Source organism: Chiroxiphia lanceolata, chromosome 21 (assembly GCF_009829145.1).
Source record: "Chiroxiphia lanceolata isolate bChiLan1 chromosome 21, bChiLan1.pri, whole genome shotgun sequence".
Taxonomy (NCBI): domain Eukaryota; kingdom Metazoa; phylum Chordata; class Aves; order Passeriformes; family Pipridae; genus Chiroxiphia; species Chiroxiphia lanceolata.
Window position 1 is genome coordinate 1,819,880 of NC_045657.1, and position 15,283 is coordinate 1,835,162.

Below are 15,283 nucleotides of genomic sequence, written 5' to 3' on the forward strand. Positions count from 1 at the left end.
GGCCCAGAGCAGGCAGGTGAGGTAAAGATGGAGAAGGCTGAGGAAAGAAGGTCCCACATGTTCAACTCAATAACCAAGTCAACCCAGCCCCTGCTCCCAGGAGGACCAGGTGTGACCTACAGTGGTTCCCCACTCCCAGTACCTGGTGCTGCTCTGCAGCCTCCTCCTTAAAGCCTCCATGACCTTGGGCTGTGGAGGAGATGATGCTGAGCATGTCCTCCCAGTGTGGATACTTATCCAAAGGAGAAGGAGGAATCAAGCTTGCTGTTGAGAATCTGGAGAAGCTACATCTGCATGACTAACATCTGCTCTGGGTAAGTGCTGCAGGGAGGGAACATCTCCTGGCTTCCAAACCTGCTATCACACCCCATCTGCATCTCGTGTGCTGTCCACCAGCTCTGTGCCTTGTGGTTTCTCCTAGCCACCTACTAGGGAAATTAGCATTTTCTTTGCATATCCACAGCGGAGTCAGGAAGCTGGACTTGGCACCTTTATCTTTGAGCAAGCAAAATCCAAGCTAGAATGAAGACTTGATCTCCATTTGCATTCAGAACCAGAACTTGATTACAAACTAGACCAGAATGAAAATGGGGGATGCTGAGCTCTGTGCAGGCCAGGCTCCATGAATCCTTTGCTAGGTGCAATCAGGCTTTGTTCTCCTTCATGGCAAAGAGCTCTTTGTTAGCTCAAGCCCTGGGTGCAGCTGAACCTTTCCACTCCTCAATGCCAGCAACTTCCATGAACAGCCTTGCTATGCGCTGGTCTGAGACAGTCAGGGACCGAAATAATCTGCTTTATTCCCAGGTAAGGAGACTTTTCCTGTGTAGCTGTTAATACTATCGATCTCCAACAGTTCCACTTGAGAAAACATTTCTTACAGAAAGCCCAGTGACTTACAGTCGACCTCCAAGCATTGCACTGAAAGCATGTGTCTGCATCTGAGAGCAGCAACAGCACAGCAATTCCAGCCAGGAATAGGCCATTGAGCTCAGAGGGGGTCGGTCCCTGTAAGGCCACAGGGACTGTGTGGGGAAGGTCTGTTAGTGAAGACTTGGCAAGCAGTGCTCTAAGATCCTGCCTCCTTAGGAAAATCAGAAGAGTCAGGTCCAGGGCTCAGATGCAACTATTAAGAGGGATTTTCTAAAGCAGACAATTCTTAATTCCCATTGACTTCAGAAAGAGTCTTGGTTGTTCTGAACAACACGCGGGGCACAAATGGCTTTTGGAATCTGCCCAAGAGCTCTTGTATCATGTGCATTTCTGGAATACAGCAAAGTGAAGACAAACAGAAGGGAGCTCACCCTTCTTCTGCCAGGCTGCCCCTGGCAGTCCCAGCTGGCACTACCCAGGTGTGCAGCCCTGAGCAGACTCAGGCACTGCATGGATGACACGCTGCTTCTCACCAGTTGGGCCTTGGTTAGAGAGTATTGAGTGCCAATAAAACTGCAATTGTTAAAGGAAGGTCTCTGAGTTCTCCTCAAATTGTCCATGAAGCCCTGCTCAAACTTGGAAACGAGACTGCTACTGTAAGAGAAAGGAAATTCAATGCTAATTGTGTCATTTCCAAAACTCCAGAATATTAAGCAGTACAAGGACACCATTAGCCTCAGGGGAGCTACTGAGATTACTGAATCGTGATGAGAGAAAAGCCTGGGTTTAGATAGTGGGAATTATGGAAAAAGAGGGTTTTACAGTATCAGTACTTGTTGTCATAGAGGTCTTGTCATCAAAACTGTACCAGAGCATCACAGCCAGGGGCACAGGCAGAGGCAAGCAGATGGGGCCAGTACCTGGGTGTGCAACTACTTCACAGACAGGTAAAGAAAGACGAAGAACTCATTACAGACAGTGACAAAAGCAGGCACACAGAGTGGGAGCACCTTTTATCACTACAAATACAGCTATGAAACGCTGATGTCCCCCTGCTTGGCAGTGACCACCCTCAGGGTGGATGTTTGTTCACTTTCCTGACCCCTGCTCTGTCCCCAGTGCCATTCCCAGCGTCCATGGGCCAGCAGTGCTGTCAGCAGCAAGGTGTGAAGCTGTAGACATCAGTGCACCTGCACTGCTCACATACAGGTCAGTGATTAATCCCAGAGAGTGCTCCCTGCCCCAGCTCACAGCTGCTCCTGCCACCAGCTTGGGTGCAAGGAAGCGAGACAAGCAGGAGACCAGCACTGCCCTGGGGGGCAGCAACATGGAAATAGGAAAGTGTGCCTGGGATGGAAGTTGATGCCCTGCAAATCATTAGCAGCAAGAGCACAGGCTGCAGCAGGACTGAACTGGTCCATGATGGTTTGGGATCACTGAACCTTAGTGCTCCATGTGCTGCATGTGGCTCTGTGGTAGGCTCTGTGGCACAGGGTACTCGACAGGTGGCAAACACCGGCATTTGGGCCAGTTCTACAACGTGCCTGAAGAGTGCCTGTGTGCCTTACACCCTCCTGGAGCAGCTGTGACTGCCCTGTCCTCCATCACACTGCCTCTGATCTTAACACATCCCACTGCTCTTCTTCATGTGACAAAAAGGATTTGATTTTTAGAAAGAAACCCCTGGAGCTCAGAGGGTTTGGTGGGATTCCTGGGGGTACGCTGGACCTGGCTGTTCAGGGAGCAGGTGATCCAGAGCCCTGGCCTGTGATGCTCCCTGGAATGCACAGGGCCACATCCTCCCCCCAGCAGACCTACCCAAGGCAGGATCTCTGCAGCAGCAGTGACAGAAGGATGGAGGAAGCGGGAAGTGACTCAGGTGTCCTGAAAACTGTCAGGCTGTTGCCAATTAGTCCAAATAACCCATCTGGCCCAGGGAAAGGACATTTAAAGAATGTTTAATCACTGCTGCAAGAAAGAAGGAAAACCATCCCGAAATGCCTTTGAAAAATCCCTGCTCTCTCATCAAAGCATCCTTCCTTCCGGGGACCCATTCAAGACTTTCATTCTGCAGGTTTAACATACAGTAATTTGGTCAAAACATGAAGTAGCTTGTCAAAGTATTATGTTAAGTGGCACTGATTCTGTTTGCCTTCAGGCCTCATTTAGTACAGAACAAAAGCAGAACCAAGAAAGCAAATGTAGGACCAAGCTATTGTTAGCAAATCTTATTTTAATAGGCTGAATTTGGCTTTGTAGTCATGGTCCCTCAGGGTCCCATCTCAGAACACTGATCCATAAGGACAAAATCAAGACAACATCTACAAGAGTACCCATTGCTGTGGCACTGGGTCTGGCCTTCCTGCTGTGTCCAGCACAGACTCAACCTACAGACCAGAAAGGCTCAGTCAAGGCATGAGGTTACACCACAGCCAAAGGCTGATTTGTTTTTTATTTTTCCCTGCATGTAGATGGTTTCATTCATGGGACAGGTTTAAGTGTTTGCATCTTCATGGGCCATCCTGTTGTGTACCTGAAATACATCCCCCTGCTCTGCTGAAAATCCCCCTGTGCACTTGTATTAGCTGTGCAAGGAGGGTCTCTGCTCCGCCCCACAGGCAACCCCAGCTTCTGTGCCCCTGCAGCTGTCACTGAGACTGAGGCACCTCCTCATTACCAAGCCAATCCAATATCCTTGCTACCCTCTGGTTACCATCTCAATTACATTTTTTCAGACACCAACAAAGAAGCAGCTTTGAGTCGTGGCTGAGCGTTCTCCACCAGAATGTAATTTGAAAGCCATTGTATTTCATCTCTGTAATACTCTACAACCAGGAACATAATTGGTGAAAAAGCCTCTCTATTTCAAACTAGATAAAAGCTTTGCAGAGATCTCATACTCTGATATTTTAGCTAGTGAAATTAAATGCTTCACTAATATAATGATAATTCTGGTAAAGGCACTTTATTTTACAATTAAAAGGTACCTGCTCCATTGCCAAGATTCAGCCTTAGACAAAAAATCTGTCTTGTTCTATTTAGCACTAACATTTTAATTTAGCTTTTATCTATTTAACTGCTGCTTTTATTAGCCTTCAACTAAACTCCAATCCACCATGACTCTCATGCAAAACAGTATTAATGTGCTTCCCTGTTCCACCCCCTCGCTGGAGAAGCCATGGAGTTCTGAGGAAGGCACTAAAGGTCACCGTTGCCTGGAGATGACACATTTCACTGACTGATCCCTCCACCCATCTGTTATCAATCATACACTGAACAGGCTGGAAGAACTGAAGCATCTCTAGTCACTGGCCACTCCTCAAAAACTGGGTCATAGCATGTGGCTAGTGAAAAAGCCCTAAGCTGTCTTTTGTCACAGTGGCCTGTATTCACAGCTTGACCAGTCCCCACTTGTTTCAGCTCAGAAGTGACAGAAGGTGACTAATTATTCTGTGGCAAGAAGTCCAGGGGTGATTTAGGGTTGGAGATGAGCAGGGTGGAAATCTGCAGGAGTTTGTAAGTCAGTGGAGCAGCTCTATGACACGGTAAGACCCCCAGGTAGCGAGCAGAAGGCTGGATTCTTGCGTAATCTGAGGTGTTTTTTCCTCTCCTCCCACTCAAGATGTACAAGCAGAGCACAGTCAGTTCTCCACCGCAGTCACACAACGCTGCCTAGAAACGCTGTGCATGGTGCCACTGCAAAACCAGCTCATTAAGAGCTTCTTCCCTGTGTGTTATGATAATAGGAACAGCAGACAATGGGTAAAACAAGATTGGGTTAGTCGGAAACAGGGCAGACTTGATTCTTCTACAAAAGCAGCTTCCACGTTTTGAAAGCCATTTCTTCAGTTTATGAAATGACACTTTCTGTAAGGCCAGGAAAGCAACATGTGCACAGAGCACACCTGAGCCTGCCAAGGTGACCACAGACTGGGTGACGTGTAGAGAGGCCTAAAGAGCTGCACCTGCATCACCCGCCCTTCCAAACCCAACCTTGGGCCTTCATGGCAAGGGACATGAGGGAGATTAGTCCCACCTGGTGTTTTGGCTAATTAGGGCTGCAGGGCAGACTGGGAAAGGGGAGTGGCTATAAAACTCAGTGGCAGAGCAGGAATCCCTTCCTGCAAGCAGGATGGGAGTAGGGTGAGGAGCAGTGTCTGAAAGGTGCTCAAGCTGAGGCCACTTGTTTTGCCTGGAGAAAGGGATTCTTGCCACACCTTCTGCCAGAGGGCTCACCTCCTGCAACATCCTGTGCTGCACAAAGGTAAGGCCTGAAATGTGTCTGCTATCACTTAATGTACAGTGAGAGCCCTGTCAGGTCCCTTATCTTCCTAAAGACCAGCAAACAGGCTGTGGGAACCAAACTCGGGGCTGTTTGCAGTGTGGAAGAGTAACAAGCTTTCCAGTAGAGCAGTGCACTGAATGTGGCAGTTCTAGGGCTCCCTGTCCCAGTTAAACCCACTAACCAACCCTCGGGCATGGGAGAGGGCAAAGAACCTGCCGGGGGCTGGGCTGGGGAAGGCTCCAGTGAAGGTGTAATAGGAACGGGTGCAAAATCTGCTGGATCATGGAAATGGGCTAATGTGTGTGGGGGGACACTGGATATTCTGCAGGGCTGCTGCCTAGATTCTAATGAGAGCCTAATTAGAGGTCTAGGGGTCTCTGGCTCCACACCCAATCTCCTCCTCTTGGATGGGAGCAGGTAAGAGGCTGCCTGGCAAGGCTCAGGTAGGACCTTCAGAGCACACGGTGGGAATCCTGCCTCCTGGGAAGCCCATCCTGATCCCCATCCTTGAGCAGGAGACTCTGCTATAGCTGTAACAAATAGAGGAAAACAAACTAATGAGGCATTAGGGCTAAACTTAGCTGCAATTAACACTTAATTACCATCCTGAAAACACTTGCTGTATTTTGCCAGGGCCTGGAAAGGTAAACCCAATTAGCTTAATCTTGTGTGGTAGAAACCTTAAACTGGCTCAGATGCCTGTTGTGGATGGGATGCTGGGAATAACTGGTGTTTTTGAGACCACAGTGCCTGGAGCTGAGCAGTCTTGTGGGTGGGCTGGATAATAGGACACACCCCTGCTCAGGGCACCAAGTGCCTGGAGAAGAGAAGGGCTGTATGGCAAGGATGTCTTGGACCAAGTTATATATGTGTAGTGAGAAGGCTGTCTGCCTGGGAAAGCTGAGGGAACTGTTCTAGAACAATCTCACTAATGGGTCTGTGAAACATCTCTATCACGGTGATAAATTAAGCTGAGTGGGCTGAAGGCGGTCGCCCTGCCCTCTGCCAGCTGTCCTCTCCTGGTTCCTCTCCTTCTGTAGCAAGAGCAGATAAATCACATCCACATTTGCTCCTGAACCATTGCAATTTACAGCCTGGCAGGGCTCTGAGTGTGAGCTGCTGTGTGAGCCAGCCCAGCTCTCAGACTGGGAGCTGCTGGAGTGCAGAGGCAGGTTCTGTGTGGCTGTCTCTGCTGCCTCTGCTTCACAAGTTTGCACTGTAGGATTGTAACTTACTCATCCTGATTTAAATTGCTGTCATGTCGCACTTCAGCACTACCAGTTGATATTTGGCAGTCACTCTGACTTGCAGTGTGGCAAGATTGCACTTCCTCACTCAAATACCATGTGGAGAAACTGCAGAGTGTTGAGGCTCTGCTTAAAGCATGGATGCAGTAAGAGTGATCAGGGTAAGAAGGAAGCTGAAGTGAGAACCCAGTTCTCACACCGAGGAGAACTCAGGCACTTCTGATATATCCTGTGTCAAGAATTATAAATGTTTGTTTCTCTGGCACACTCGCCTCTGGGGAAAAAGGCTTATTGATTAAATTAAGTGCAAGAAATGTGGAGGTAACAGAAGAAACAGTAGTCTGGATGCCTGCCTCCTGTTTGTTCATCCTGGTGTTTGGATGGGCACTGCACCAGCTGGCTGTTCCCTTATGGAATGATTAAATAATCCAACATCTGGCTCCTTTCTCGGTGTCAATACCTGCTTAGGTCCAAGCTAGACCTTCCAAACAGGACTGAAATTTCTAGGCTTCAGAGATATGTAAGTGCAAATTCCAAGGAAACCGATTCTGTGCCTTAGAGGTATTTAAATGGAGTGTCTTGGGGAACTGCTGCAGCAGGCTGTCTGTGGGGATGACAGGCTTTGACACTTACTCCCACTCTGTCCTTGTACAACTCACCACTCAAAATAGCAGCACTTCACTGGGGCTGCTCGGCTGGCTCTGAAGTGCTGGACTGAGGGGAGTGTTGCTCTAGGAAGGGAACAGCTGACTCTCTGCTCTGGTCAGTGCTGGCTCTGGGGAATGGATGCAGATGGGGAATGTGGTGATATTAACCTTGCACTTAAAGCCTGGTCTCCCAGACTAAGATTTTTTGAGCAACCTCAGGGGCTTCAAGGAAACATTTTGTGTTTTACGAAACCCATCTTCGCATTAGCTACCACTTGACTTGTGCAGGAGGAAAAACCTTGTGCATAAGCTCCCTGGAGTGCTGAGAAGGCTCAAATACCTGCAGATGAATCCACTCCAGCAGAAAGCCAGCTCCACCAGGACGCTGACGGAGCACAGGAGCGTGAGCAGGAGCTGTCAGACACCCAGACCTGGATGGCCTTGGGCAGCCGTAGGCAGCAGATGCTGCTCCCTGGGAGGTGGAGGAATTCCTGCCTGGGTGCTTGGAGCTGCAGGATGAATTGGACTCTGCTAAACAGACACTTGACATGCCTGTCAGAGTACAGTGTACTTATCCAAGCAGCAAACTCATTTCATCACCTCCCCTGCCAGGGCAAGAGGTAGAAGGATTAGTTTGAACTCTGATCGTATAATAACAACATGGCAGCTGTATGCAGCTAATAATCCATTGGGAGGATTAGCAAACTTAAAGTTGTCTAGCTCTGCATAATGGGAAGCTAAGAACAGCAGCTTCCCTGTTCTACCTATTGCATTTGCATTCCCTCCAGTGGAAACATAGAACATGATGAGACAAGGTTTTCCAGTCTGTTATGAAATGGGAATCTAATGTGTGACTAATGGAGTATTGCTAGCAATTCTACAAGCATCCATTCAGCCTGGAAGATGGATTTAAGCTTTACTAGGAGAGTGCATCTTAAATACCTACTGCCAAAGAGCAGGTCACGATTTCAGCAGGCTAATGCTAAAACGTGTTGTTTGAGGCTCCCTGAGAGCAATGTCCTGAACTCTGTAAGCAGACTGCTCTCTAATGCATGGAGAATCCCACTGAACCGCTCCCCAGTTCCCTGGCATAATTCATGTGTAACTGGTAGAAGAGCCCAGCACAAAACACAGGACAAAGCTTAGCACTTGGAGTTGCTACTTCCCTTAGGCCCTCTCAGGGCACTTGGAGTGCTGGGTAGCTGGAGGCTTTTCCCTGGGGAAAGCGCTTTTCATCACAGCAATGAGACATTGTAGTGGGAAGGCAGTTTTGGAGCTTGTATCAATTTACCAATGAGTAACTAGAGTAACCAGCTCTGTCACAGCCTGGAAAAGGGAGCTGTGACTCCTCATCCTCCTCCCTGTGTCCCTCCCAGCGCGGCAGCAGCGGTGAGTAACAGCCCGGCTGTGCTGTGGGCTGGCTCCCGCCTCTCCCATGTCACAGGGCACAGGGAGCAGCACAGGGAATGTTGTGCTGGGGCTTGTACCGTGCGACTTTTCCCTTCCGCTCCAGTAGAGAATTCCAGTGGAACACTGGAGTGCACAAAGGATGAAAGCTCCAGCACGACGTGCCCCTGCCAGCACTTGGCAGGGCTGCGGGACCTTACTCACGCTTGCAGTGCAAACAGGCACCACCACTCACAATAACGTGGCAGGAGAATACTCACTTCCCTCAACAGCTTCTTCCACTGTTTCCTCCCAGTTGCAACTGGTGCTGCTGAGAGTCCATGGGAAAAAACTCCAGTACAGGCAAGGCCTCTGCATGCAAATGAACGCTACATAAATAAACCCCATCTTCCCTCAGTTCCTAGGTTGGGTACTCTGTGCACTAGAATTCTCTTCAAAGACCTCCCAGTTCATTCTTTATGCTCTAATTAAGGATCAGTGCCAATTAACTATCTTCAATAGAGGAGCATCTTCCGCTCAGCAGCCAGGAAGTGTCTGAATAAGATCCTGCTGTACAATGTGCACATGAAAAGGGAAGGCCCTCCCTTTTTGGAACAGGCTTCCAAGATTAAAAACCCACGATAGAATACAGGATGCCTACTTGAAAAATATTGTGTGATAAGATTAACTGATGGCATCCAGGAATGCAGAGTGGGTTTTTATATCTCTTGTAGCACTCAAGCATGCTGTTGCACTCCCAAGGCTCTGAACCACGTACCATTGTGGCAACAGCAGGTGTGGAAATGGAACGCAACACCTTCTTTTAAGTGATATTAAAATATGATTTGCTTTTTCAAGGTTTTCTGTCAAGGGTGTTATCCAGTCAGAGATCAGCAGAAGTGCAGTGTCAAATCTGATGATAAATACTGATTCAGATGAAAAACTGTCAGTAGTTATGCCAGCACCTAAAATGCCCTGGTGGTCTTCACCTACTGCCTTTGCTTCCTATAGATGTTCACCTGTTCCATAAATAACCAGGCAATTTAGACTGCTGCTGCACTGTGTTCTGAGCAAGAGCTGTGCTAATAGTCTGAGCAGGCAAAGGGAGGGGAATGTCATTTCTGAGCTTGGCTGGAGATGAATACATCAGCTCCCCAGCCAGTTACAGGCTAAGTTTAAAAAGCACTATTCTGAAGGAAAATTAGATGGTTAAACACTGTGGGGGGAGGGGAGAAAATAGGATAATCCCTTCAAAGCTTTAAATGGAAGAGTCTCAAACCTGCTTCAGCTGATGTGAGACATATGAACAGCCTCAGAATTAAGACCCCTGCAAAACTTCAGCCAGACACAGCAGCTGCACTGCCTTTTGGGGGAGATGCACTTGAACTGGTTATACATGAAGCAGATGTGAGCTACCCACCCTGCTAATCACAGCTAAATCTGGTGACCATTCACAGCCTGCTCTGCAGAACAAAGGGGTAGAGGAAGAAGAGCACAGGCTTGGTGATGAGAAACAAGAACTGTAAAACTGTACTGGAGGATGGGAAGAGCAGCAAATTATTCCATGAGCAGCAGAATCCACAAAGTCTAGTCAGATGGGATTTACATCCATCACATCTGTCAGGCCACTGATGTGTCAATATATAATAACACAGTATATTTGGAACTGTCAATGAATTTAAGTGCTTTTGTGGAGCAGATTGTGTTCAGCTTATTTTTCACACACACAAAGCTCCATACAGGATAAATAAATCTCTTAGGGTCAAGGAGAAGCCCCATACCTCCTCAGCACAGAAGAGTGGTTTATGTTTGAGTTTTGCTAACTGATCCTTTTGCAAAGAGTAGGGGATGGATCTATCCTAAGATGCCTTGGGAATTTCAGGAGAAGCTTGTTACAAACTCGACTATGCTGAGATTTGAGCTGCAGATAGGAAGGGCTGGGGGAAATGCAGAGCAGCACACTGTGACCAAGTCCCTCGATGGAATGTAACCCTTTATTCCACGTGAACTTACCCGGATCCTCCTCATGGCTGCCACAATCTCCACGCGGCTGTTGGGCCTGGGGACGTCCAAGCTGCCGATGTACTGAAAGACAGAACAGTGAGATGTCTGTTCAGCAATGCACAGGTCAGTGGCGTTTCTTCAAAACAAACAGCATCTCTCATTTATTTAGTCCCTCCTTGGCTAGACTCTCTTGACCCAGGAGATTATAGGAATATGTGTGGTGGATAATGTTATCAAAGTCAGCGAGTTCATGGATTTCTAAGGTCGGGTGTGAGGCTCTGACCTCATTTGGATTCTGGATGTGCCTTTACCAGTGCTTTGCAGGGCCATGTCTGCTGCTAATTGAGTTACAATCCTGTGGGTCTGAAAATGGGACTGTCCATCCTTTGTTCTTCCCTGCTACACCTGCTTTCAAAAGGCTCAGACCTAAAAGCATGTAAGAGTTGGAAGGTTGCAAACAGCTTTCCTGGAAAAGGCTTGTGATTCTGGCCTAAGTTTTCAGTCTGGACCATCAGACTGAAGGTGTCTCCCTGGACACCACTGTCCCTGCTCGGTTGGACCAGCTCAGCTGTCTGTAGAATCCTGGTAAGCCCAAGTCTGTGTCCTATACCCCTGTTTTTAACTCTGCTTAGAAGAGCTGCAGTCCTAACCACTGGTAAGGCTGGGCTGCCCTTGGTGTTGAGTGTCAGCATTTCAGTGCAGGCTCCAGTTCTAACTCGGCCCCTTACTGGGGTCTGAGACGTGGTAGATGGTGGGTGGGTTCCCAGCACCTCCACCTCTACCAGAACACTCAGAGCCTCCTGTGAGTTGGTTGCCTGTTCTCCTGTGTGGAATGGCAGTTATGTTGCAGATGCTCCAGGGGTTGTCAGGGAAGACCTGCAGGCAGCTTCCCGCTGCTCCTGTGCTGCCTGTACTCTGCCCTCGTGCTGGGTTGTAATGCTTGTGTGCCAGAGCAGAACCTGCTCCTGCACCTGGTGGCAGGAGGCAGCTGCTGCTGCGCAGGGGGACTGGTGACAGCACGTGTGGCACGGAGGCACAGGAGTGCTGCCTGTGCTGCCAAGTGGAGGAGGCACAAAGCTGCCAGCTCAGGCTGGGGAACAAGGAAAATATGTGGCATCCTGGGCAGTCACAATGTGTGGGGAGCAAAGGCAGAGGCCACTCATGCTGTAAGGTGGTGTGGCTCACCGCATGTCAGGGGCACGCTGGTGAGGACAGGAAGAATGTCATCTGAGTGAGAGGGTGAGGGCCCAATGACTAATGCCAGTGTGTGCCAGGTGTGGCCCTGGCAGTCAGGGGCAGGTGCCAGACTTGGTGCTGGCAGGATCTCAGTGGGGCCCATCAGCTCCTTCAGGGTAACACAGCCCGTCTCGGCTGTTGGGGGGGGGGCAGAGGGCAGTTCCCAAAGCTTAGTGAGCCTCCCAGGAGCATTTGGTTCATGAGCTGCATCTGGTTTTTAGTGTGTGGTTTAGTTGAGGGGGTTTTTTTTGGAAGTTGTTTCCTTGCGGAGAGGAAAGGAGAAGGAGGAGCAGCTAATCAGGAGGCCCCTGCAAACATTCAGGGTGATAATATATATATGAACAGAGACAAAATAATACCCCAAGAGCAGCCCCATAGCTATCGCTGTTACTGACACAGTTCTGGTTTTATTTCTCCACTGTAACACTTGCAGCTTGCAATGGGTTTTATCTTGTAAAATGTGTACTTAAAAGGGCTTTCAGAGATGAGCTCTCCTGGCTCAGTCTTTACTGCTCTTTCTCCTGCCTTGAAATAAACACCGCAAGCAATCTGAAAGGTCATCTGGCTTTGCTGCTGCTTCTGTAAATGCCTTTGTAAAATGGCATTTTTAAGAGCAGTTAAGTTCAGCTATAGCCTTTGGTAAACCACAGGAGAGCCAAACTCGGACCACAAGAGCTTGAGGGCAGCAGGGAGGGGAGCATCAGAGCCAGGGCTTCCCTCTGAGCTGGTGGGGAGAGCAGGGCTGTACTGCTCCAGATCTGTGGCCTTTTTGGTGTGCAGATCTCCTTCCCCGCTCTGCCATGGCTGTCAGTACAGTCACAGGTAATCCAGAGGAATTCCATGCAGCCAGCTGGCCTTTTGTCTGCCACAACAGAGCTGCAGTGGGGAACAGGCTAAATTGCTAAATTTATTGGGGCAAGAGGAGAGCTGGTGACTGCTGGGCCAGAGGAGGTTGTCCCAGACTCCCTGCTCTGGCCTTGCTGCAGAGTTTGGGTACCTGTGCTCCCACACAGAGCCACGAAGCTCATGAAACAGCACGTGAAGCTCTGCCCAAACAGCCGCCTTTCCACAAGCAGCTCCCAGTACTGACCTCCCGAAGATTACAGGGGAAGTAAGGCAGTTTGGAATGTGGAGATTAGAGAGTGAGTGTGGTCAGTAGGATTGCCTGGTGAGGGACACCTGCAGCCAGCTGCAGCCTTGTCATTGTCAGCGTCCCAGCTGACTGATGTGGCCACAATGAGCAGCCTAATTGGAAGAGACAGACTATAGAGCAGAACCAAGCAAGCTCAGTTACTAGGGCAATGCAAACCCCATCCCAGACCCACACATCCTAACAGCCTGTTATCCACTCCAGCTCTGGATGCCTGCAGCTGTCAATCTGAAGAAGCCAGTTTCACTCAGTTAAAGGTACAGTTGCTTCCCGTCTTTTAAAAATCAAAATAAGGATTTTTTTTTTCTCCTTGGCACAGTGTGCAGCCCAGCAAATGTTAGTTTAACTCAAGAAATCACAGATTATTTGTTTTTCTCCCCCCTGAGGAAGAGAAATTTTTTAAAATATGTGATTAGCTGTCTATTCAGATTCATCCCATTTCCTGCTTAAATCTTACAGCTCTTTTAGTAGGAAAACCAAAAGGCACAAAATCTGTATTTCAAAGCTTTATTGGAATGTATATGCCCCTTCTTTCCAGCTCAGGAGACAGCAGGCGTGAATTCCATTTCTAATCTGTGTTAGGCCACCTGCAAAGAGGGGAAGGGAGCCTATGAGTTGCTCCAGCAAAATGCAATTCTTCTTGTCAGCTGAATTATAAACCCGTTCCCTGTGCTGTCTACAGAATGCCAATTCCAACAGAGCCACTCTCTGAGAGTACTGCTGTGCTGCCAGGCTGTTCCTCATAATCAATATGAAATTTCTGACGATATCAGTATTTCTTTCTGATGCCTGAAGGATGCAGACCTTGCCCGCCCTGCTTTTTGTGCAGTGAAGGGGTCAAATGGAGCAAGGCACTATTATTTAAGCAGCACATAGCAGTCTGCTGGTTTCTAAGGGAATAGGGAGCTGTTACCCCACTGTGACAGGAGTGGGGTTCTGCCCGATGGGGTACAGGACAGGCACCCGATCGGGCAGGGACGTGCACCTGGTACAGTGTCCACGGTGCTGTCAGGAGGGGTCATCCCAGACCAGATCCCAAACGAGGTGCACGAGGCAGCGCCTAAGGATTACACAGCTCACAAAATACTGGGAAAAGCGCAAGAACCTGTTTGATTGTGCTAATTAAATGTAAGGCTTTCATAACTGATGGCTGTTTCCTTTAGACTCCCTTAGACCTGGCCCACGGTTGCCTGGCCCAGGGGCACTTCCAGAGCTGAAGAGACAGCCCGTGGCAGGGCTGGGGGGGGCTCGGCGAGCCTGGCCTCGAGCCACGGGGCCAAGGGCCCATGGCCAGCGGGTACCACCCCGGTGGGGGCTGGACAGCACCGGACCCCGGCCCGCGGGGACCCCCAGCCCGGGGCTGGCTGCCAGGGGCAAAGAGGGGGGAGCCCGGGGGGCCGCTGCCAAAGCCCCCGAGCGCGGGGGGACGCGGGGCTGTGACAGGCGGGGGGGACCCGCTGCGCCCCCCGCCCCGGGGGCTGGGGAGGGGAGCGCGCCCGGGGCTCACCTTGGCCTGGAAGTGGATGCCGTGCTGGAAGGCCTCCTCGTTGTGCAGCGGGACGCGGGAGTCGCAGCCATCGTCCACCAGGTTGTACCGGTTCTTCACCGGCATGGCGGCGGGCGGGCGGCCGCCTCAGCCCGCGGCCGCGCCGGGCATCGCGGCCGGCAGCGCCCGCCCCGCCGAGCCCCGGGCGCCGTGCGGGGCTGCGGGCACCCGAGCCCGGCCGCGTTTTGAATGAGCGTCCGCGGGAGCGAGCGGGGCCCCGGCCCCGCCGCGGCGCCATTGGCCCGAAGTTCCCTCATGTGATGCGGGGGGCGGCGGGAGCCGCCCGGCCCTGCCCGGCCGCCCCGCCCCGGCCCCGCCGCGGGGCTCCGCGAGGCACCGGCTGCGGAAGGCAGGTAACGAGAGGATGGTGCCAGGCTCTTTCTAGTGGTGTCCCCCTCTCAGCCTTCTCTTCTCCAGACTAACCAGGCCCGGCTCCCGCAGTCTCCCCTCCTCAGAGCGATGCTCCAGACCCGTCTCCATCGCTCCAGTCGGTGCGGGGCACCCCGAGCGCTGCCCGGGCGCTCTGGAGGGAGCAGAGCCCTGCGAATCGGGTAGGGAGGTCTGGCCTCGCAAGGATGGCTCCGTGGGTTTGAACGCACCTAAGGCACCTGGTCGAAGTTTGGTCATGGAGGGTTTGTCTCCACACGTCCAGGATGTCCTGGCCAGACAGTGCCCTTTGAACCAGAGAAGCAATGCTATGTCAGACCCTTGGAGGGCACAGAATGCCAAACCCGGGCTGTAAATGTACATTTTTCCATGTTAGAAACTCTAAACAGGCAGATACACAATGATCTGGGATCACAGCAGCTCCTGTGTGAGTGGTCACCTAAACCCATTATGTGTGTCCAGTGTTAATGTGACTTACAGCCCTGTTAGTAATTAGCACGTGCCCTCTCTCCGAAGCCTGACGCA

General features: G+C 50.5%; 1 protein-coding gene across 1 annotated transcript in view; it reads right to left on the reverse strand.

The window, feature by feature from the left end:
- LOC116797162 (carboxyl-terminal PDZ ligand of neuronal nitric oxide synthase protein-like) overlaps nt 1-14,642 on the reverse strand; it is a 30,910-nt gene extending 16,268 nt beyond the window's left edge. Inside the window, 2 exon segments of the mRNA XM_032708479.1 lie at nt 10,449-10,520; nt 14,333-14,642. Coding sequence (XP_032564370.1) covers nt 10,449-10,520; nt 14,333-14,437 — 177 coding nt within the window. The 5' untranslated portion in view covers nt 14,438-14,642.
- Between the last annotated feature and the right edge of the window lie 641 nt (nt 14,643-15,283).